This window comes from Protopterus annectens, chromosome 13.part0, assembly GCF_019279795.1.
Source record: "Protopterus annectens isolate FY-2018-M chromosome 13.part0, PAN1.0, whole genome shotgun sequence".
Classification (NCBI taxonomy): domain Eukaryota; kingdom Metazoa; phylum Chordata; order Ceratodontiformes; family Protopteridae; genus Protopterus; species Protopterus annectens.
The window spans coordinates 56,220,163-56,242,603 of NC_056747.1; the positions used below are offsets into that span (position 1 = coordinate 56,220,163).

The 22,441-nt window shown below is 39.3% G+C and overlaps 1 protein-coding gene across 1 annotated transcript in view; it reads right to left on the reverse strand.

Moving 5' to 3' along the window:
* Positions 1-22,441, reverse strand: part of LOC122787830 (solute carrier family 12 member 2-like) — a 1,020,929-nt gene that overhangs the window by 213,764 nt on the left and 784,724 nt on the right. Inside the window, exon 20 of the mRNA XM_044054742.1 lies at positions 9,771-9,902. Within this exon, the coding sequence (XP_043910677.1) occupies positions 9,771-9,902 (132 nt within the window). The remainder of the gene's footprint in view (positions 1-9,770; positions 9,903-22,441) is intronic.

Consider the following 22,441-nt stretch of genomic DNA (forward strand, 5'->3'; position numbering starts at 1 on the left):
CTTACAAAGCCATGTCTGACCTAGCTCTGTTAGAAATGCTACATCTAAAGAAATCCCAATCCATCCGCATTACAAGCTCCAAAAACCTCAACCTCATTACCACAATCAACAAAACAAGCTGGAGGGACAGGATCATAACCCAGAGACTGCCCATGCTATGGAATAGACTTCCCATACATGTCAAGTGGAGCACCTCACTGGGTCTCTTCAAGAGGAATCTTGATGAGTGGATGAGAAATAGAAAATTCACCCCAGGGATCACTCCTGTGGCTCTACTCGACAGAGGCACTGGGAACTAAGGTTGGGTGGCTCTATGCCAGGGTAATCCTATGAGCTAGGCCTGTAAAGAATCCAGGGCCATTAGCCTAGTACACACCTATAAAGTATGAAATTGCAAAATATGTATGTACTCGACAGAGGCACTGGGAACTAAGGTTGGGTGGCTCTATGCCAGGGTAATCCTATGAGCTAGGCCTGTAAAGGTTCCAGGGCCATTAGCCTAGTACACACCTGTGAAGTATGAGATTGCAAAATATGTATTGTTTCAAGATGGCAATTTCCCTTCTTACACATGCCCACACCCACTAAAGCATTAATATATTAATTCCAAGATTGCACAACAGTTAAAAATAAAATGACTAATTTCCTTACCTTACTGTCATATGATCTTAGAAAAACAGAATTTCCACATATCAATAATGCTGTAAGTAAAATGAAATGACCCTCCATTCTATTTCCATTAAACTGAAGTCTACAAACAAATGGAACATTGACAGACTGCATTTTAAGTAAACAGAAATGGAGAGTTATTTTCTTTCATTTTATACAGTTATTTAGCAAAAGACATTGACAGATTGTGGCATAACTGAAAGGAAGAAACTTACTGCTCCCCTTTACTTACACTGTAATATACTAGAAATGTGTTTTTTTACTAATAAAAACATAATGAATGGCTGAATTTTAAAGAAATTAAGTAATCCCCATATATAAGAGAGAGAGAGAGACTGTGTGTGTGTGTGTGTGTGTGTGTGTGTGTGTGTGTGTGTGTGTGTGTGTGTGTGTGTATGAATGTAAATATATATATATATATATATATATATATATATATATATATTTTTATTTATATATGGATCTACTTCAGTAGATCGAACATATTAAAAGGTCGAACCAAGTATGGCCAAGACCATGTGTTCGAACTTGCAATAGTTCAAACACTGAAGGAAAAAAAGAAAAAAAAAAAAAAAACAAAAACAAAATTAAACTGCTGTAGCAGGGGGGGGGCTACGCCCTTGCACCCCCCACCCCCCCTTACTTAAATATACCAACTCCGAGATTACACTACATTGCCAAAATGGGAAATCTTCCCATTCCGCTTTGTATGTGGATCTCCATTTAGTCCGTTCGGACTTTTAAATGTTCAAAGTTATGGTCTCGGCCATATCATCTTCGAACATTTAAAAGTTCGATCTACAGAAGGGGACCCATATATATATATATATATATATATATATATATATATATATATATATATATATACACACACACATACACATATATTCACATATATATAGAGAGAGAGAGAGACTATATCTATGTCTCTCTTTCTCTCTCTTTTGACTCATGTGTGATTACTTTGTATAACAGTGAGCAAACATGAGAGAAAGCTCCTTAATGCAGATTCGGGAGAAAAAAAATCATTTCTTGGAGGGGGACAAGCCCTCCTGACCCAGCAAATGTAGTGGGCTACACTGCCCATATCCCTGCTTATTTTTTATACCATCTACAAGGTCACACCATTTGAGAAAAAGGGGAATGCTCAGACAATTTATCCTTCTGTGGAAAGAATGGGCAGTTACACATCAATGACTGAGCAAATGAATGTTGATCACTGGTGTTTCAAAAACAAGCCTGGCTATATAGACACACACACACACACACATATTTATTTATTTTACATTTGTTGACTGGGTTTGTCCAACTGAGCTTAATAGCCCTTTTTCAGCAGAGGCCCGAACAGAAAAGCTCCAACATAATTTAACAGACTAAAATCCAGAGTAATAATTAATAAACAAGACACTTAATATATACAATCTTCACTGTACAGCGATCTTGGAATTAGTATATTTAGGTTGCAGGGGGTGTGTGCTTTTTATGATTTCAAGATTCCGCAATCTCAACATTATGGACTCAGAGTTTTGACAGTGGAGATTGTGGGATCTCGAGATTTAGAAGTGGACCCATATATATATATATATATATATATATATATATATATATATATATATATATATATATATATATATACTCACATAAATATATATATATATATATATATTTAGATGTACAAAATACTATGTATGGAAAAATGGTGGCAATGTTAACTATAGTCTGAGCAAAAGGGGGCATAGCTAGTACACCTGTGCCAGCCTTTCCCAAGTGTGTGTGTGTGTGTGTATTTGTATATAAATCAAATCTCAAAGAGTATGTGTGTCAGCTACTCGCGCAAGGACACAAAGCACTGGTTGGCCAGAGAGGGTGTTGGTGGTTTTGGCTTGGTCACTCAGCTGGGATCTCAGCTCTATAGCTGTGCCAGTGGGGAGTCTTATTGGGGATCTGGAGAAAGAGGGAGAAACCAACTCCAGACTGACTGTGGTCTCTGTGTGCTCTTAAAGTAAATTGCACTTTACTGCATGCGTGTACTTGACATCCTGCCAATGTACGTCCCCCTACTGGTGCTAGTGGTGAGGATTGAGGCTCCTTGATTACTGGGCCAGTGTTGGGGCACCACAGTATGTATAACAGATGATATAGGTATAGTAACATGGTACAGTAGGTTTACCATTACAAAGCCTAGAAAAACATAGAAGACAAACATACCGTTTCAGGAAAGCCAATAATTTTGTAACTGAAGCCTGAACCCTGTAATGTTCTGTGTGAGGTATAAACTATAGCAAGCAGTTGCTACAGTTTATACCCTGCATGGAACAGTACAATGCTCAGGTTTTATTTAAAACATATATATCATTTCCCTTTTAAACTGTAGAAAACTGCAATTAATACAGTTTATACCCCACATGGAGCACTAGACTGTTCAAGTTTCAGTTAGAAAAAAATATTTTTTTTACTTTTAATCTGTAGCAAATTATTTGCTGCAATGTAGGAAGCAGTTGCTATAGTTTAGTCCACACACTGAGCTCAGGTTTGACCTAAAATGCAATACCAACTTATAAAAGCTGGTATTGCACTAAAGAATGACTGGGAATTGGGATGATGGAGGGTGTGGCATAATGGTTAAGGATGAACAATTGTACCCCCTAACAAGTTTGCAACAGGGACAGGTGCCCCAGTATATGTGTGTGTGTGTGTGTGTGTGTGTGTGTGTGTGTGTGTGTGTGTGTGTGTGTGTGTGTGTGTGTGTGTGTGTGTGTGTGTGTGTACATATGGATTACCTTTCAAATCCCGAAGCCCATTGTGAAGGCTGCCAGCCTAGCCAGACAGAATTTTATAGATAATTCTATCATTTGTAAATATGAATGTTGAACTACAGACACATTTTCTTAATTGAAAGGAAATACTGTGAAATGTTGAAATACAGGCTTGTTTTCTTAAATGAAAGAATATGCTGTAAAATGTTGAACTTAAAACAATGTAGCAACATTGTCCTCTGCTGTAAAGAAAGCTAAGTCAAACATTTCTTGTCTGTCCTTTGAAGTTAAAATTATTTAATGTCTGTCCCTTTGAAGTTACAATTTGGAGTCAATGAGTCTGGAGTGAAGCATCCTGCCTATTGTTCTAACTTAAGGAATAATTACTAGAGTTTACATGTGGAATGTGTTTTATAGCTGTAGTTTCCTGCAGGTGCAAGATAACAAGAATGTAGTATCTGTCAGCCTGGGAACCCCAGGAAAGTGTAAAAAATGATGTAATGGGAATCAGGACTGAAAACAGAAATTTAAACATAGAGATTCAGAAGACATTAAGCATTTTTGTCTTGACCATCCAACTCATCAGCACTCTGCCTGTTTTCATATGTAAGTCATCTTAGACTTGTGTTTTCTTTTAGAAATCGCTAGGAACTAGAAAGATTAGACTAAGTGTTTTTCTGTAATGTCAGAACTGTACTACTGAATTATTTTAAGTATTTCTCTGTGATCGCTGAACTCTTGACTAGCACTGTGTAGTAAGAAGTATTGTCTTGTGTTTTTATTATTTATTATTAAATATTTTAAAACATTTCAACTGTGGCTGTTTTGTGTAGAGATAATTTAAGCTCTTACAAGTACTTGCATGCCTTTGATAAAATTGTACAAAGCTACTCCTATAGCTTTAGCCCTGGGCGATACTACCAATTGGATAATAATATTGCACAGTAATAATTGGACACCCTTTTAAGGGCCTTTGAGTAGCTGATAAATATTAGCTGGGTGGTGGCAGGGTACTACCTTATAGTTTGGGGAAAGGGGGCACAGCTGGAGAACATGTGCCAGCCTTCCCCAGAAGTGTCTGTGTGGTTGTATAAACTCTTATCTCAAAGTGTGTGTGTGTCAGCTACTTGAGCAGGGACACGAAGCACTGGTTGGACAGAGAGGGTTCTGGAGATTTTAGCTTGCCCTGCTGGCTGAGATTTTGACTCTATAGCTGTGCCAGTGGAGAGTCTTACTGGGGACCTGGAAAACAAGGGAGCCACCAGCCCCAGACTGACTGTGATCTCTGTGTGCTTTTAAGGGAAATTGCACTTTACTGTGTGTATTTGTTATCCTTTCTTCATATATGAGACACCCTCTCTGGTGTTAGTGGTGAGGATAGAGGCTCCCTGATTGCTGAGCCAGGGCACGGGCATCACACCCATAACACCGAATGTCAGAATGTAGAGACAAGAATGACAAACACTTACAATCATGAACGGATGATTTTTGTTGGGCAAGGAAACACTTGCCTAACATGTGGAAATATGCCCTCCTCATTACTATAGTGCAATCCCAGAGTTGGTATATATAGTTGGGGGAGGCAGAGCCCCCCACCTAGGTGGTTTTTACATAGGCGGGTGTGTTTGTTACGTGATGGACAAGTGTTCCTTGCCCTGTGTTCATCATTCTAGTCTTGACATTCTGAAGTTTGGTGTTATGGGTAATGAGATTTGAAATGGAATCTGTACATATATGAAGGGGGAGTTTGGGGTATAGCTGGCAAGCCCTCCCCTCTACAAATACATTTGTTTTCAAGTGTTTTGTTTTTTGAGATGGGATTTTTAATGTTCTGTGATTCAGTCACTTGTTTTGCAATCACTTGTTGGTTCAAAACTGGTTTTGTTTGAACATATGCAGAATCACATATATGTGCACACACGTGTGAGCGAGCACACATGCGCACGCGAGCCCAACACACACACACACACACATATATATATATATATATATATATATATATATATATATATATATATATGGATCTACTTCACTTGACCTAAAACTCATTTGACTGACACCCATTTGACTGACACCCAGTTGACCTAAATTTCATTTGACTAACAACTCACTTGATTGACTCCTATTTCACTAACAACTTACAAAGTTCAACATACTAAATCTTAAACTATAGACAAGCACACTTACAACACCAATAACTAACCCTTTACAGAGCTTAAAACTACTTACTAACTCTCATAACAGAAATAGGACATCCCCCTTATTATATATACTAACTCTAGGATCGCACTACAGTGGGGAAAAGGGCATAAACCTTTAACTTGCCTTACAGTATTCTACACACTCCCATGACTGCTGGGAACACACCAAATATTCACCAAATTACTTTAGATACTTCCCATAAAAATGTAAACAGAAAAACCCACATTTAGAAACACTACAACACTTTCTACATGACTATTGGAATTCTAACAGTCAGCACTGTAAGTTACAGCAATTATTTTTATCACAAGCAAGTCACAGGTGAAGGAAAACCCACAAAAAGTCTATGTCATAAATGTCACTGAAATGGGAGTCAGGCGAATGAGTTATCAGTCAAATGAAATTTAGGTCAATTGGGTGTCAGTCAAATGAGTTTTAGGTCAAGTGAAGTAGAGCCATATATATATATATATATATATATATATATATATATATATATATATATATATATATATATATATATACTGTGTGTTTGTTTGTGTGTGTGTGTGTGTGTGTGTGTGTGTGTGTGTGTGTATATATATATATATATATATATATATATATATATATATATATATATATATATATATATATATATATATATATATATATATATATATATACATATATATATATATATATATATATACATATATATATATATATATATATATACACACACACACACACACACACACACACACACACACATAAAACTGAGCTGAACTGAGGTGGACTACCAGCCACAAGTCTGTCATGAGATAACAGAAGACTAGAGGCTACTGAGCTTTCCAAAAACATAAGTTGCCTGTTTTTTTTTTTTTTTTTTTTGCTTGATTATACTATTTACTGCACTTTTCTATTGTGTTCTGCTTATTTGATAGTGTATTTTAATACTGCATTGTTTTTACTGCATCTGCCTTCCTTATAGTGGCTGTTAAATCATATTTTATTGCTGTTTTCACTGTTGCAAAGCTTTTTTCTTGCTATTTTCACAGCTTGCAAAGTAATTGTTTCTTATTTTCACCATTTGCAAGCTATCTGCTCTGTTTGCATTGTTTTCCTTCCAAATAGTGTTTTAAATAACTGATTTGTTTGCTTTTTAAAACATTCTTTAGTGTCTCCTTGCTGTTTTTCTGATGTTCAACGCATTTTTAGTGTTTCCCACCTAAATTAGTGTAACTAGTAGCTATAGCATAGCCAAGATACAGGTTTGCTGCATATGGGTCTGTGTTTAGTGGCTGTTGTATTCTGAGCACATTTTCCAAGCCATCACTGAATGCAAGGGGCCTTTCTGCTCCCTTGTGAGAGACGTGTAATGATTGGAACCTGTCTGATGGGGGGGGGGGGTGATTGGTCGAGGGCTTGGAGTAAGCAGCCTCATTGGTTCTTTCGAATTTTTTTTTTTTTTGAAGTTTTTATTTTTGAAGTTTTTAGCTTTTGGTATTTAAGCCCTATGTTTGAGTGAGTTTCTGCTTGTTTACACATTGCACAGCATCATGCACTGCCGCTCAATTGTGTGCCATAGCTGGACAGATAATTTTTACAGTTTTTCCCTTAAATACACCTGTAGTACATTAGTCTAGTCCTCATCTTTGTACATCTCTGATCTAAAAAGTATTGCTTTTGAGCTGTGACCTATTAAACCACTATCCAAAACCCCATCAGAAATACCCATCTACTTTGCTCCTGCAGAATGCAGAACAGCAACAGTTACTCCCCTCCAGAAAGGTGGCCTAGCAACAGACCCAGGGAATTGCAGATCCATAAGTTTGACCAGCCTCATCTGTAAATCTATGGAATGCATCATCATGAGCCTCATAAATAAATAAATAATAGGCCACATCCAAACCATGCATCCAACCCAATTTGGCTTAATCAGAGGTAGATCCTGCCTGTTAAACTTGGTGGATTTCTTTGAAAATATGACCAGGGCCATTAAAGAGGGCAAATCTTGCATACAACATACCTCGACTAGGCAAAGGCCTTTGACACAATTCCACACTCAGGCATTACTGATAAACTTAGCAAACTGAATGTAATCCCCTTTGTTGTAAGACGGTTTGCCAACTAGCTCACAAACCGGTCACACACTATCAAAGTGGGTGACTCCACATCAACCAGCAGACCTGTCACCAGCGGGTGCCACAAGGGTCAGTGCTGGGCCCCCTACTTTTTTGATATATACTTTTCAGAAGTTCAGGCCAAAACTAAGGGGCTGTGACTGACCAAGTTAGTGGAGGACTGCAAACTGGGTGAAATTAGTGAATCCCCAAATGATGTCAGTATACTTTAGGAGGGTCTTATGCTGACCATCGGATAGTGTCTTAGTCATGGTCTCAAACTGAATACAAAGAAATGCATCAACATTCCCTTCAGTAAAAACAATGCCCCTTCACACTATTAAATTAACAACAATACCGTATGTATCTACAAAGTGGTAAGAGATCTTAGATCACAAGTAAACTGTGACCTTAATTTTGACCACCATGTGTCTACTGTAGTTAGGAAGGCTTTCTACGTAGCAAACTTGATTAACAAAGGCATCAGCTCTAGAGTAAAGGAAGCTATAACCCCTCTATATTTGTCACTTATCAGGCCCATAATTGAGTATAAAGCTCCTTTCTGCATTTACTGTACAAAGCACCTGCAGCACTTGGAGAGACCTCAGAGGTTTCTAACTAAGATCAAGGGACTCCAACAAGTACCTTACACAGACCGACTAATGTTCCTGTCACCATATTCAGTATCATATAGACTTCTTAAGAGACTTATGCCTGACTTACAGAGCAATTTCCGACCTAAACCTAATGAGTTTACTGCACATCTGCTAATCAAATGGGACTAGAGCTACCAATTCCAGGGACTTAAATATGGCCTGCAATTTGAATAGGACTTACTAGAGGGAAAGATTTGTCTCCCAGCAGCTGACACGTCTTTGGAATAGGCTGCCAATTCATGTGAAGCAGAGTACCTCTATGACACTGTTCAAAAGGAACCTGGACGAGTAGATGGAGCACCATAAACTCTTACCAGGGATAGCACCCACAGCCCTCCTGGACATGGGCAATCATTAATAAATACAATCCTGGGTATTGACTAAAGTATCGATGATATTATATTGGGATGAAAAGGCTAAGTTTTAAATTACCTTTGAGTCGATAGCCTAGTAACCTCCTATGAGCCTATGAAGACTAGTCAGCCCCATTGTGTATAAATATGGACTGCATATTTAATATCATATCTATATATTTTAATAATATTTATAGATTTTTTTAATTAACAACCATTTATGGATTTTGTTTATGTTTTTAAATTTACTTCACACACTTGCTATAGTACTAGGGGGTATAATGGATAGAACATTTTACATATTTACATTTTTAATAAGTATTTAATTAAAGAATTAGATTTTTTAAATAGGTATGGCAAGGTATTGTACTAATGTGTTCTGTACCTTTAAGGACAGACACCATTTTTTTTAAAATAAAGGATATATAAGGAAGTTACAAATGTGCACACATTAGTTCCAGTGAAGTCATTTGCAGTTATATAGGACAAAAGAGCTCAACTATCATGGAGTATCCTTGTGGAGGTTTGCTTAATGAATTTCCATAAATCATCACTGGTCCTGCATTTTCATTTCCAGTGGAATACTCCATGAGTGCAGACTTATTTGTTACAAGCACATTTATTTATTTTTTTTGTTTCCTCTATAATTTATTAAACCCTTTTGTCTTCATTTGACATGTCGTATGCAATCTTTTACACCAAGATAAATTACCACCATGATAAGCTACTGAGAGGAGACCTCTGAAATCGGACTAAGTCTTCCAGAAATATTAACTGAAGTCCAAAAGACTAGTAAGACCATAGTGTTACTTAAATTCACAATATATATGCCAGCTACAGTCTCCTATAACTCAACCAAGTGATTGTCTAGTATACCAGAAGGTATACTTATCACAAGAGAAATTCATTAAAGAACAGTACTTTTGGAAACACATTACAGAAATTTGACAATCTGATATGTTTTGAGTTGCTTAAGCAGATGAGGTTTTCTCTTTTCATTGTTTACAGTCTAATAATGTTTTTTCTTACCTCCATCATCAAACAGCCACCAGACATCAACAGTACCTTTACCCTGTTTCTTATGAAATTTTGAGTTAGACTCTGGTAGTTTCCCATTGAGCACTGTTGTTAAGGATTTGTTGCACTGAAAATTCTTATCACCTGAGGAAGAAAACAAACTATTATGCAACTGCAACATTTGTTTAAGTACTTTATAGCTCACTGTATCAGCTCCCAACAGTCAGCATATTTGCTTCTAAACCCACCTGAAATAAAAAGCTCCCAGTACAAGTGTTTGTGCTAATGCCAGACTAATAAAGGGCAGGATTTGAAATAATTTTATTTTTAACATCCCTTTAAAAACAGTTCAGATGAGGTATGCAAACTGAATAAGACAATGTCATCTGTTTGAACTTTTAATAAAACTCATTACTGAATATATTGCAATGATATAAATCAAATGCAGATACATCATTGTTAGCTTCCTAAAAAAAAATCTTTATCCATTGTATTCCTTCAACACTTTTGATGCTGAAACATGCTTTGCATTTTAGTGGCAAACATTTGCATGCAATAACTGACTTAAATCTCAACTGATTTTTATAAAATGGTGTACCATAAAATATAGTTTACAGTATAGTATATTCTATAATATAAAACAGCAAATTCAAAAATTTGAACTGAAGTTCTGAGGAACTGTAATTATGACTCGGAACAGTAAGGATGAAAATGAGAAATGGGAAATACTGCTAGGTCTGAGGTTACAGTACTTCAAAATACTCCCTGTACAGTGATCTTGGAGTTACTATACGTACGTAACAAAAACATGAGGAGCACAGACCTTTATATTCTCCTGAAAAACACTTTAAAGTGTTTAGAATGAATGTCACAATTTGTTGTATTTTTATTCCTTTTTATATGTAATGTTTTCTGACGTGTGGGACTACCACTTCTGACAGGGTGACATTTAAGCCACAATAAGGCCAAGGCTTGACACTGATGACACTGTATTTATTTGTCACAATTTAAAGATAAGGTACAAGTAGGGAACTGCCTATGTATCCTTACTAGTAGAAAGCAAGCATGGATATCTGTAGAATCTTTCACAGTCTGTGCACTGCAACTGCCTGGTTTTTACCCAATTTAGATGAAAAATGGTCAGGCTTTAAACTGCTAAGAAACCCAGTGCGGTGAAATTAAAATATCTGAGATATGTTCTGTATCAGTCTTTTAGCAAATTCTGTTACAGCTATGGTCAGATGTGCAAGACAATTGGTTTTATTTATTTATTAACCAGGTAAACAGTACCAATCAAGCAAAAATATTTATTTCCTTTGGTACCTATACATCCCGACACCAGTCAGAAGGCATAGACAATACATGTAATAGTAACATCAAGGCTGTACATAAAAGCAATACATGGGGCTACAAGCGGGATCCATTCTTGGCACTATTGTAATTTAATTTATGACCCCCAGAGAGCATCCAAAACTGCCACTCTTGTATGATATGCAGACAACTCTGCCAGCATTTGCTCTGCACAAAACTTATAGTCTGGTACTTCTCAAATGTGTCACTGTTATTTGCGAGTAGCACTGCTAGACACATATGCTAATAATTTATTTATTTACCAGGAAATTATTTTTCAGTGGATACCTAGGGAGAAAAGCTCAAATTAGGTTATTTGTGTTGAATTAGAAACAGTGAAGCCATTTTTAAAAGCATGCCCATTTATGGCAAAAGCACAAAGTATGTAAAAGTCAGGGTTAGGAATTTGTAAATTAATATTCAAAAGCCTGAAGCAACTTATTAATTTGTATGCATTTGGGTATCACGTCTGAGAGTGGCTAAGCGCAGTCACACTTGAAAAGTATAAAGCAAGCAGTAGATTTTACACTGTATATAATCTAAATTAAAACAAATAAAGGGTTTATAATGTTTTATATAGGGATATCCTTACGTGGACACTGTGAAGGTTTTATTAAAGAATAGAAAGCAGGAGATATCAACGACTGAAAAAGGGGAGACAAAAAGAGGGTAACACAGAAGGAAAACATCAAGAGGGTGTGTGCTATAGGAGGCAGGAGATGAGGGGCACTGTCTTTTAGTCAGGTGACAGATCTCCTTTATTTTTCCAAATATTTTTTATATGAGAGGGTAGTATGGGTAGGAAATTGGTAAGAGGGTAAGGGAAGTAGGACCAAGGAAGAGATGATGCAGGAGTCCCCAGTCAACAGAGCCTCAGACACTTCCACTGTGAGATGGTGGTGCAGTGAGGACCCCCAATTTTGAGGAGATAGAGGCCTGTGTTGGTGTGGTGGTCAGCACCAAATGGGAGAGTGCGTCTTCAATATGCTGAAGAGAGGCTTTGACAGGCTGAATCTGTCTGTCCACTATCTGCTGCAAAACATCCTGTACCAAGTTCCAAAGGCTCCTTTGATTGAGGTTTGCCAGGCTACCATGTAGAGAGGTGCCTGCAGAACCAGTGACACCACCCCGACCCTGCTGGATATCTCAAGGTAGGCAGAAGGTGAGTGCTTCCTAATCTGAGAGTTACATGCCTGGGCCACTCCTGAGGGATTTGAATCTCTAAGAAAACAAAATGAATGGAAGAGAAACAAAATAATGCAATTTGACATACCACTATGGGGGAGGGAATATGGCTCCGACAATTATTCAATTAAAACCAGATGAGGAATACCATTTATCCATCCATGGGAATGAGTATGACACAGAAGGCAGTGATACATGAATAATTAGAGGGGGGTGTGACCACTGGTAGATGTTACCAATGTCTGCAGCAGCAAGACACAGAAGGTGATGATACATGAATAATTACAGGGGGGTGTGACCACTGGTAGATGTTACCAATGTCTGCAGCAGCATGACACAGAAGGCAGTGATAAAGGAATAATTAGAGGGGGTGTGACCACTGGTGGATGTTACCAATGTCTGCAGCAGCATGACACAGAAGGTGATGATACATGAATAATTACAGGGGGGTGTGACCACTGGTAGATGTTACCAATGTCTGCAGCAGCATGACACAGAAGGCAGTGATACAGGAATAATTAGAGGGGGTGTGACCACTGGTGGATGTTACCAATGTCTGCAGCAGCATGACACAGAAAGTGATGATACATGAGTAATTACAGGGGGGTGTGACCACTGGTAGATGTTACCAATGTCTGCAGCAGCATGACACAGAAGGCAGTGATACAGGAGCAATTAGAGGGGGTGTGACCACTGGTGGATGTTACCAATGTCTGCAACAGCATGACACAGAAAGCAGTAATACATGAATAATTAGAGGGGGGTGTGACCACTGGTGCATGTTACCAATGTCTGCAGCAGCATGACACAGAAGGCAGTGATACAGGAACAATTAGAGGGGGGTGTGACCACTGGTGGATGTTACCAATGTCTGTAACAGCATGACACAGAAAGCAGTGATACATGAATAATTAGAGGGGGGTGTGACCACTGGTGCATGTTACCAATGTCTGCATCAGCATGACACAGAAGACAGTGATACATGAATAATTAAAGGGGTGTGACCACTGGTGAATGTTACCAATGTCTGCAGCGGCATGACATAGAAGGCAGTGATACAGGAATAATTAGAGGGGGTGTGACCACTGGTGGATGTTACCAATGTCTGCAGCAGCATGACACAGAAGGCAGTGATACAGGAATAATTAGAGGGGGGGGTGTGACCACTGGTGGAAGTTACCAATGTCTGCAACAGCATGACACAGAAGGCAGTGATACATGAATAATTAGAGGGGGGTGTGACCACTGGTGGATGTTACCAATGTCTGCAGCAGCATGACACAGAAGGCAGTGATACAGGAATAATTAAAGGGGGTGTGACCACTGGTAGATGTTACCAATGTCTGCAGCAGCATGACATAGAAGGCAGTGATACATGAATAATTACAGGGGGTGTGACCAGTGGTGGATGTTACCATTGTCTGCAGCAGCATGACACAGAAGGTGATGATACATGAATAATTACAGGGGGGTGTGACCACTGGTAGATGTTACCAATGTCTGCAGCAGCATGGCATAGAAGGCAGTGATACGGGAATAATTAGAGGGGATGTGACCACTGGTGGATGTTACCAATGTATGCAGCAGCATGACATAGAAGACAGTGATGCAGGAATAATTAGAGGGGGATGTGTCCACTGGTGGATGTTACCAATGTCTGCAGCAACATGACACAGAAGGTGATGATACATGAGTAATTACAGGGGGTGTGACCACTGGTAGATGTTACCAATGTCTGCAGCAGCATGACACAGAAGGCAGTGATACAGGAACAATTAGAGGGGGGTCTGACCACTGGTGGATGTTACCAATGTCTGCAGCAGCATGACACAGAAGTCAGTGATACATGAATAATTAGAGAGGGTGTGACCAGTGGTGGATGTTACCATTGTCTGCAGCAGCATGACACAGAAGGTGATGATACATGAGTAATTACAGGGGGGTGTGACCACTGGTAGATGTTACCAATGTCTGTAGCAGCATGACACAGAAGGCAGTGATACATGAATAATTAGAGGGGGTGTGACCACTGGTGGATGTTACCAATGTCTGCAGCAGCATGACACAGAAGGCAGTGATACATGAATAATTAGAGGGGGGTGTGACCACTGGTGGATGTTACCAATGTCTGCAGCAGCATGACACAGAAGGTAGTGATACAGGAATAATTACAGGGGTGTGTGAACACCGGTGGATGTTATTGACGTCTGCAGTAGCATGACACAGAAGATAGTAATACAGGAATAATTAAAGGGTGGGCGTGAAGACCAGTGGATGTTACCAATGTCTGCAGCAGCAACACTTGACAAGGAATAATCACATTAAATACGTGACAATTATTAATAGGTAAACCTTGTAGGTCAGCACAAAATGGCAATGAAGGCAGTGTGTCTTGTTAAGAGTCCTTTATGCCCCTTTATAAGCAAACAGTTGTGTATACTATTTCATTATTAGTAATGTTTTCAAATAATTTTTACAGGGTCAGTACCAGAAGCAAACAATTCTACTATTGCAATAAATTTGGATGGTTTCAGCAGCAGAATGGGTGTTGCTGCTGATGATAACATAGTTACATTTATGAGGCATCCTGAGGGGAAGTGGCCGGCAGTCCCCATGTTTAATGGCAGAATCTCAGACCCCACAAAATGTTATAAACTCCACAAGAAGTAACAGGGCATCACAAAGTCAAACACATGATACACAAGAAAAACAACCATTCACCTTAACACCAGTATCTCCAAATCAAAGTAACATTTTCCAGAGACACCATTACACAGGGAAGCCAGGTGCAGGAATTTGTTACATCCATCCCAGGTAACACAAAGCACTCGCTGTCCAACAGGAAGTGTGCAGTGACATTATTTGGGCTCAGAGCACTGCCACAGAGTGTCAGTTGGAAATGGTCAGAGTCCAGGGTATGCATGAGGATTTCCAGCATTACTTGGAAATGGCACAGATTAGGGATAATTCCATGATTGCACTAATGATTAGTATGTTGGCACACCAAGCATTAGTGGCCACCACCATTTGTATGTTAGTTAGGACATAGCAGAGTCAAGATGGAGTCTGTTTTGCATTTGGAAATGGGCAGGGTACTGTCTGAACACATGCAGGGAGATCACACAACAATACCACTGCTTTTCCAAAAGTAATGTAAGCAGTCAAAGTGAACAAGCAAAACAGATTTCATGCAGGCAATATCAGTGCCCATGTACACCTAGCAAATCCTTACACTTGAGGTCACAATAACAGTCATGCAGCACTGTCAGTTTAGTGGCTGCAGGATCACCTGCGTCAAGTAGGTCATGCCATCGGACTAACTCATTTCATAGTTCTCATGGTAAGCTGTTTTCAAAATGACTGTCACCAACAGCTAGCTTATCTTTAGAAGATGTATATGACTCATTTGATCTTCAACTACTGTGAATCATATCTGATACTTCTGTAGCTTTCACTTTTACCTTCGGATACGCAGCTATATGTTTAATTTGAATGAGAATAATATAACAAAAAAAAAGAAATATTTGGGGTGAGGTGGAACCAACTTTGCAAATGTATGCATTTCATCCCTGCAAACGTGCTCTGTAAACTGTCAAGGAAAGCTGGAAAATATATATATAATTACCACTGTTACAAGTGGCAGTCACCTACAAAATAAAAGTATTAATATGCAAAAAGAGAAATATAATAATGATAATTCTAGATTAAAATGGGTATCCCACCATGTAAGCTTCCACTGCTGCCACTTCACCCTCAGCACTGCACAAATAATATCTCTTACACTCAGAAGTCACACATTATTGTGCATGACAACATGAAAATTATCTGATGTATAATACTGCAGCAAACAGAATTTGAGAAGAAATGGCATAAATATAATATATAAAACAGTGTAATATGTTTTCATTGCATTAACTCATGAAATACTGAATGACAAGGACATTCAGGACTTCTATAAGAAAAGCACAACAGCAGAATTTATTTGTGAAAACAGTGAAAAATGAGATTATTATTTATATGATGCCTTATGACATCACTGAACAGGTGTCAGTGAGGACTCAGGCACGACTTTCACAAAAAATAATATGATTAACTTTTCTAAATGAAAAAAAACATCTTTTAAGATGAGAGAATTTCAGATGAATGGTGACAGTAGATTGAACATGAAACAGCATAGCCCACAGATATCATTGCACACTTCAGTTATAATCTATGTGTTTTTTACAATAAAGGAAACACTAACCTGAATGTCCTGGTGCATAGTTCTGGACCAGATGCCACCTCGTTACCTGCACAACCAATGTCATGCATGAACCTTCTGCATGGGGTCCCTTACCAGTGCTGCTGACTAGTCACCATTGGTCACAGTGAGACTGGAACTAGCAGCTTCAGTAACAACATGGGTGACTTCATAACCAGCCAGTGCATGATCATGCTATGCAGAATGAAACATGCAGTAAACATCCTTCTTGCAGTAGCTGGGTGATACTGAAGGTCACCCCCAAAATCATTGAGTCACCTGAAATGGCTCTTCAGGAAGCCAAACATCCTCTCAATGACAATATGAGTCTAGAACAGGGATGTGTTATATGTGTCCTCTGCACCTCCACTGGAATTTTTACTGATGTCTTGAGCCATGGCTCTTGTGGAGAGCCAAAAAGGACACATAGAGAGAAAAGGGTGGGGATGACAAAAACAAAAAGAAATAGCATTCAGCAATACATTTTAACACTAATAACTACTTAAATGTAAACAAAAAAGGTAATTTTTCACTTGCCAACAAGATGGCCACTGGGCATCCTACCTTGCAGGAGGAGGTGGTAGAGTGAGCTAGTGTGCCACATATGGGAACCATGGGCACTGCCAGGATGCTGGGCAGACTCTTGTGCAGAAGGATGACTGTTGCTATTCTCCATTCTGCCAGAACAGTCTGTCTGGAAACTATGGTTAAATAGGGATCCAAGTGGGTCTGTTAGGTTATGTTTTAAGTTCTTTAGGATGCAACGTGGGATGTTGTCAGTGCCCACTGATGCTGTGTCATGCTGCTGCAGACATTGGCAACATCCACCAGTGGTCACACCCCCTCTAATTATTCCTGCATCACTATTAGGCTTACTTAACTTACCTTCAGTATTCAGCTCTGCTGACTGATTGTTTCTCCTCTAGCTGCTCCATTCCCTGTCTATGACTGTAGATCTTGGACCCTACCACCACCCCCAATACTCTAACTTATCTTATCCCTAAGACCTAACCTGTCCTCGCGTCTTTACATTCCTGGCTTCTGTAGCCCCAGAATCCTTACTCAGCACCTTTAGGATAACCAATAGCCTTCTTGTTAGTCTGTCACCTCCCCCTCCTGACTCTACTGATTCATCACCTTTCACCCCTCCCCTCTCTGCCTTTATTCTTCTGAAACCCATAAATCCCCCCTAGTCTGGCGTGGCGCCATCTTTAATACCCTAGTACTGCCCCTGGCTGCTGTCTGCTCCTGGCCCAGAGTCTTTTCCCTCTGTACCCTGCTCTTCACTGTGCTGTTCCAGTCTATAATTCTCTGAGAACCTACCTACCTGGTGACAAAGGACCCATCCAACAAATAACCGTGGCTTCATCTCTCAGCTTCTACTCCCTGCTCCCTCTCTCAAGGAAATAAGAAATACCCTGCTCTTCACTGTGCTGTTCCAGTATATAATTTTCTGAGAACCTACCTACCTGGTGACAAAGGACCCATCCAACAAATAACCGTGGCTTCATCTCTCAGCCTCTACTCCCTGCTCCCTCTCTCAAGGAAATAAGAAAGTAAGTTATCTATGTCCTGCCTGTAAAACATACTACCGTCCACTGTTGCTTCAGGGGTTCTAAAGCATGCCCTGAGCCCGGTCAGCCAGCAGCCTCTTACCCCCCCCACTAGCTACCTTGAACACAAAACTCCTACACCACCTCTTAGTACCCCTCTTACTAGCTTTTCCCCCTTCCCTAATCTGGCAATAAGCATACCCCTCTTACTGTATTTGCTTGTAATTCTAGCTTTGCCCAGTAGGTGGCACCCATATCCCTTCTAATATTTCTCCTGCTTACCCCTTTGTTATTGATTGTTTTACTCTATACTTCTATGACCTTGAACTACTCTGAAACTTCACACTGTACCCTTTATTCTAATTTGCTACACTCCTCTGTTTTCTAATAGACTCCATACTTATCTTTGCTCCTTCCCACTTCAAGCTTACTTAACTTACCTTCAGTATTCAGCTCTGCTGACTGATTGTTTCTCCTCTAGCTGCTCCATTGCCTGTCTATGACTGTAGATCTTGGACCCTACCACCACCCCCAATACTCTAACTTATCTTATCCCTAAGACCTAACCTGTCTTCACTTCTTTACATTCCTGGCTTCTGTAGCCCCAGAATCCTTACTCAGCACCTTTAGGATAACCAATAGCCTTCTTGTTAGTCTGTCACCTCCCCCTCCTGATTCTACTGATTCATCACCTTTCACCGCTCCCCTCTCTGCCTTTATTCTTCTGAAATCCATAAATACCCCTAGTCTGGCGTGGCGCCATCTTTAATACCCTTGTACTGCCCCAGGCTGCTGTCCGCTCCTGGCCCAGCATCTTTTCCCTCTGGTAAGTAGTGCTCGGTTGACTGTATTTGTTGTGCCCTATGAAAATAGTGTTTAACTATTATTTACATGCTTAAAGTCAGACTATTATTATTTTTACTTTGTGCCTTAACACCATAACCTTCTCTGCTGGTGTCTTGCTATATGAAGACTGTTTGTTTTTGTTTTAGTACGCCAGTTATGGCCATTTAGTGTTAAATCACCCCCGTGGTACCTCCTTATGAGAGGCTATGTCTCAGGTGCTGGAATTATGTCGGTAACAGCTGCTTATCAGCTGCAGCTTGGGCTACGTTTATAATGTTAATTGTAAAGCTGGTATGCTTGTTTTATGGTAATTTCCATGCTGTTTCTATGTTTGTTATGCTGAAACATATACTTTGAAAAGGTTTTAAGGTGCTGGAATTATGTCCGGAACGGCTTTTTAAACAGTTGCAACTTGGGCTACATTTAAATGTCTGATCATGTTCGGCATGATTGTTAAATGTTAAATGTATGCTTTTTCTTTGCTTGCTACGCAGAAACAAAAGTACGAACACTCCCCTTAGGCCAAAACAGCTGCTGTTTGTACTGTTTGATTGCTAGCTTTAACCTGTAACGGCTATTTTATATACTGAGAGCTAGTCGAGTCGACAGCTTAAACAGACTTTCTTTAACCTGCTCTGATTCTAGTTTTCTCTAGTTTTGTAGCCTATAATGGCTATGCTATTAAAACTGCAACCAGCTCGATTTGGGGGCTTTCTAAGACTACTGTAGGTCATTTTGAATTATATTGGGTTGCCTGTAACTGTTGGACTGCAAGTCAGGAGCCATAGCCATTATTAAATTGAAGCTAGCTTTACTTGGGGGGCTTACAAAGATTGATGTAGGTCTTTTTGAGTTACACTTTGCAGCCTGTAATGGCTGGACTGCAAGTCGGGAGCTGTATATATTTCTTGAGATATGTTTCTAGCCAGTATTGGCTGGATTGCAAATAGGAAGTTACAGCCCAGTTTCTAGTATCTATATCTAAATTAAACTGTATTGACTAGTTATAGCTTAATTTGTATTTTCTATATCCAAATTAAACTGCATTACCATTAGCAGTCCGAGGCCCACGTGGCTGTTTCTATGTGTGTGATGAAATGCCATAGTTGATGCAACTGCTGCCTGTGCTTCGGCCTTTCAGGATTTTTGGGTATCATATCACCTTTTAGTTAATTACAGTCGTATACTAGAAATATTATTTATTACACACATATTTGTATAATTAAAAGGCCAGGAAAAGTCTTTTCAGCCTCACGCTAACCACGCTGAAGCTATACCATGGCCATTAGGATGACTGGAAACCACATCTACTTATACTAAGTTTTATTTTAAATAGGTATCACTATAAATAGATATATACAGACTTATTTAAAAGGCTGGGTAATGACTTTTAGCATTCTTGCTAACCACAAGGAAGCTTATGTCATATGCTGAATCAATTAATGTGCGGACTCCTTGTCCAAAGCCTAGTGCAGACTTTGAGCCTGCTACAAGCCCTAACTCTCATTCAGGTGTTAATATATAGCAATCCTGATATTTTCTATGCATTGTTCCTGATTTTGGCTGCACTGTTTTTCTCATGTATTTGTGTCAGATGATAACTTTAAACTAATGAGTTATATGTTGTTCTACTGAGCCTACATAGTATAAACTGCTAGATAATTGATATAACAAAATACAAGCCTCTCTTATGATACTGGTAGCTTCTAATATATAAGTGAATGTACAATTTTCTAACTGTTACAACTATTGTCCTAATATCATATTTTATGTTAATGCTAGCTTCTTGCTACTCACCACCACTGTTGTCTCTCTCTCTCCCACAAGTACCCTGCTCTTCACTGTGCTGTTCCAGTCTATAATTTTCTGAGAACCTACCTATCTGGTGACAAAGGACCCGTCCAACAAATAACCATGGCTTCATCTCTCAGCCTCTACTCCCTGCTCCCTCTCTCAAGGAAATAAGAAAGTATGTTATCTATGTCCTGCCTGTAAAACATACTACCGTTCACTGTTGCTTCAGGGGTTCTAAAGCACGCCCTGAGCCCGGTCAGCCAGCAGCCCCTTACCCCCCTACTAGCTACCTTGTACACAAAACTCCTAGACCACCTCTTAGTACCCCTCTTACTAGCTTTTCCCCCTTCCCTAATCTGGCAATAAGCCTACACCCCTTACTGTATTTGCTTGTAATTCTAGCTTTGCCCAGTAGGTGGCACCCCTACCCCTTCTAATATTTCTCCTGCTTACCCCTTTGTTATTCTGATTGTTTTACTCTATACTTCTATGACCTTGAACTACTCTGAAACTTCACACTGTACCCTTTATTCTAACTTGCTACACTCCCCTGTTTTCTAATAGACTCCATACTTATCTCTGCTCCTTCCCACTTCAGGCTTACTTAACTTACCTTCAGTATTCAGCTCTACTGACTGATTGTTTCTCCTCTAGCTGCTCCATTGCCTGCTTCTACCTGCTCCGTTCACCCTGCAGACTCACTCTACTCCCCTACCCTACCCCCAATTCCCACACACCCCCAGTGGTCTTAGAGTTATACTTCACTAACCACTCTCCCCTTCTATTTTATCCCATCACTTACCACATCATCACCAGGCCACTCCCATAGCTCTCTCTCCTAATTAGAACTACTCAACTCTCTTTTGAACCACTCCCTGCCATTACTAACCATCCACTACACTCATTGACTTCCCAATTCTACCTCTTATCTAAACCTCCTCTAATTTCTTACCTGTTATTTTATACCCTGCTCAATCTCTTCCATAACTCTCTTCTTCTTTCTACAACACCTACTTACACAAACTATTCCCTACTTAAAACTACTTTTTACCATGGCCCCAAAAAATAAACATATTTTCTCTAACATAATACTCTTAACTACCATAATAGCCTGTCTTACCATATCTTACTCACTCACCTCCTTTGAATATCTTTCTCTCTCTGAACAAAACCATTACATCTGTCAAACGTTAACATCTTCTTTCATCTTCTCCCCTAACCACAGTAACATAACCTGTAACTCCAACTATATGCTACCAAAATTTCACAGAACAACCCACATTATCTACTTCTCTACCAAAAAGACTTTTAATAACCTCTATAAACTCCTTAAATTTCTACATTACCCCCAGCAACACCCCCTCCTAGATGGTGATATTCATCCAAACCCTGGCCCCAATACTAACTACACCAGTAACCCAACCAATTTAACATTGCCTATAGTTTCTACACTAACTAAACCATGTAACTCTCTCTTGATAGCTCACCTTAACATTAGAAGTATTAACAATAAAATTTCCCATCTACATGCTCTCCTTGATGTACACTCATTTGATATACTATGTCTTACTGACACTTGGCTAAAACCATCTACTCTGGACCAGGAAATTACCCCTCCTGGCTATAACATCCTTAGAAATGACCGTAAAAACAAAAAAAGGTGGAGGTATAACCATTCTCTATAAATCTAACCTCCAAATTTCCCCCATTAATGT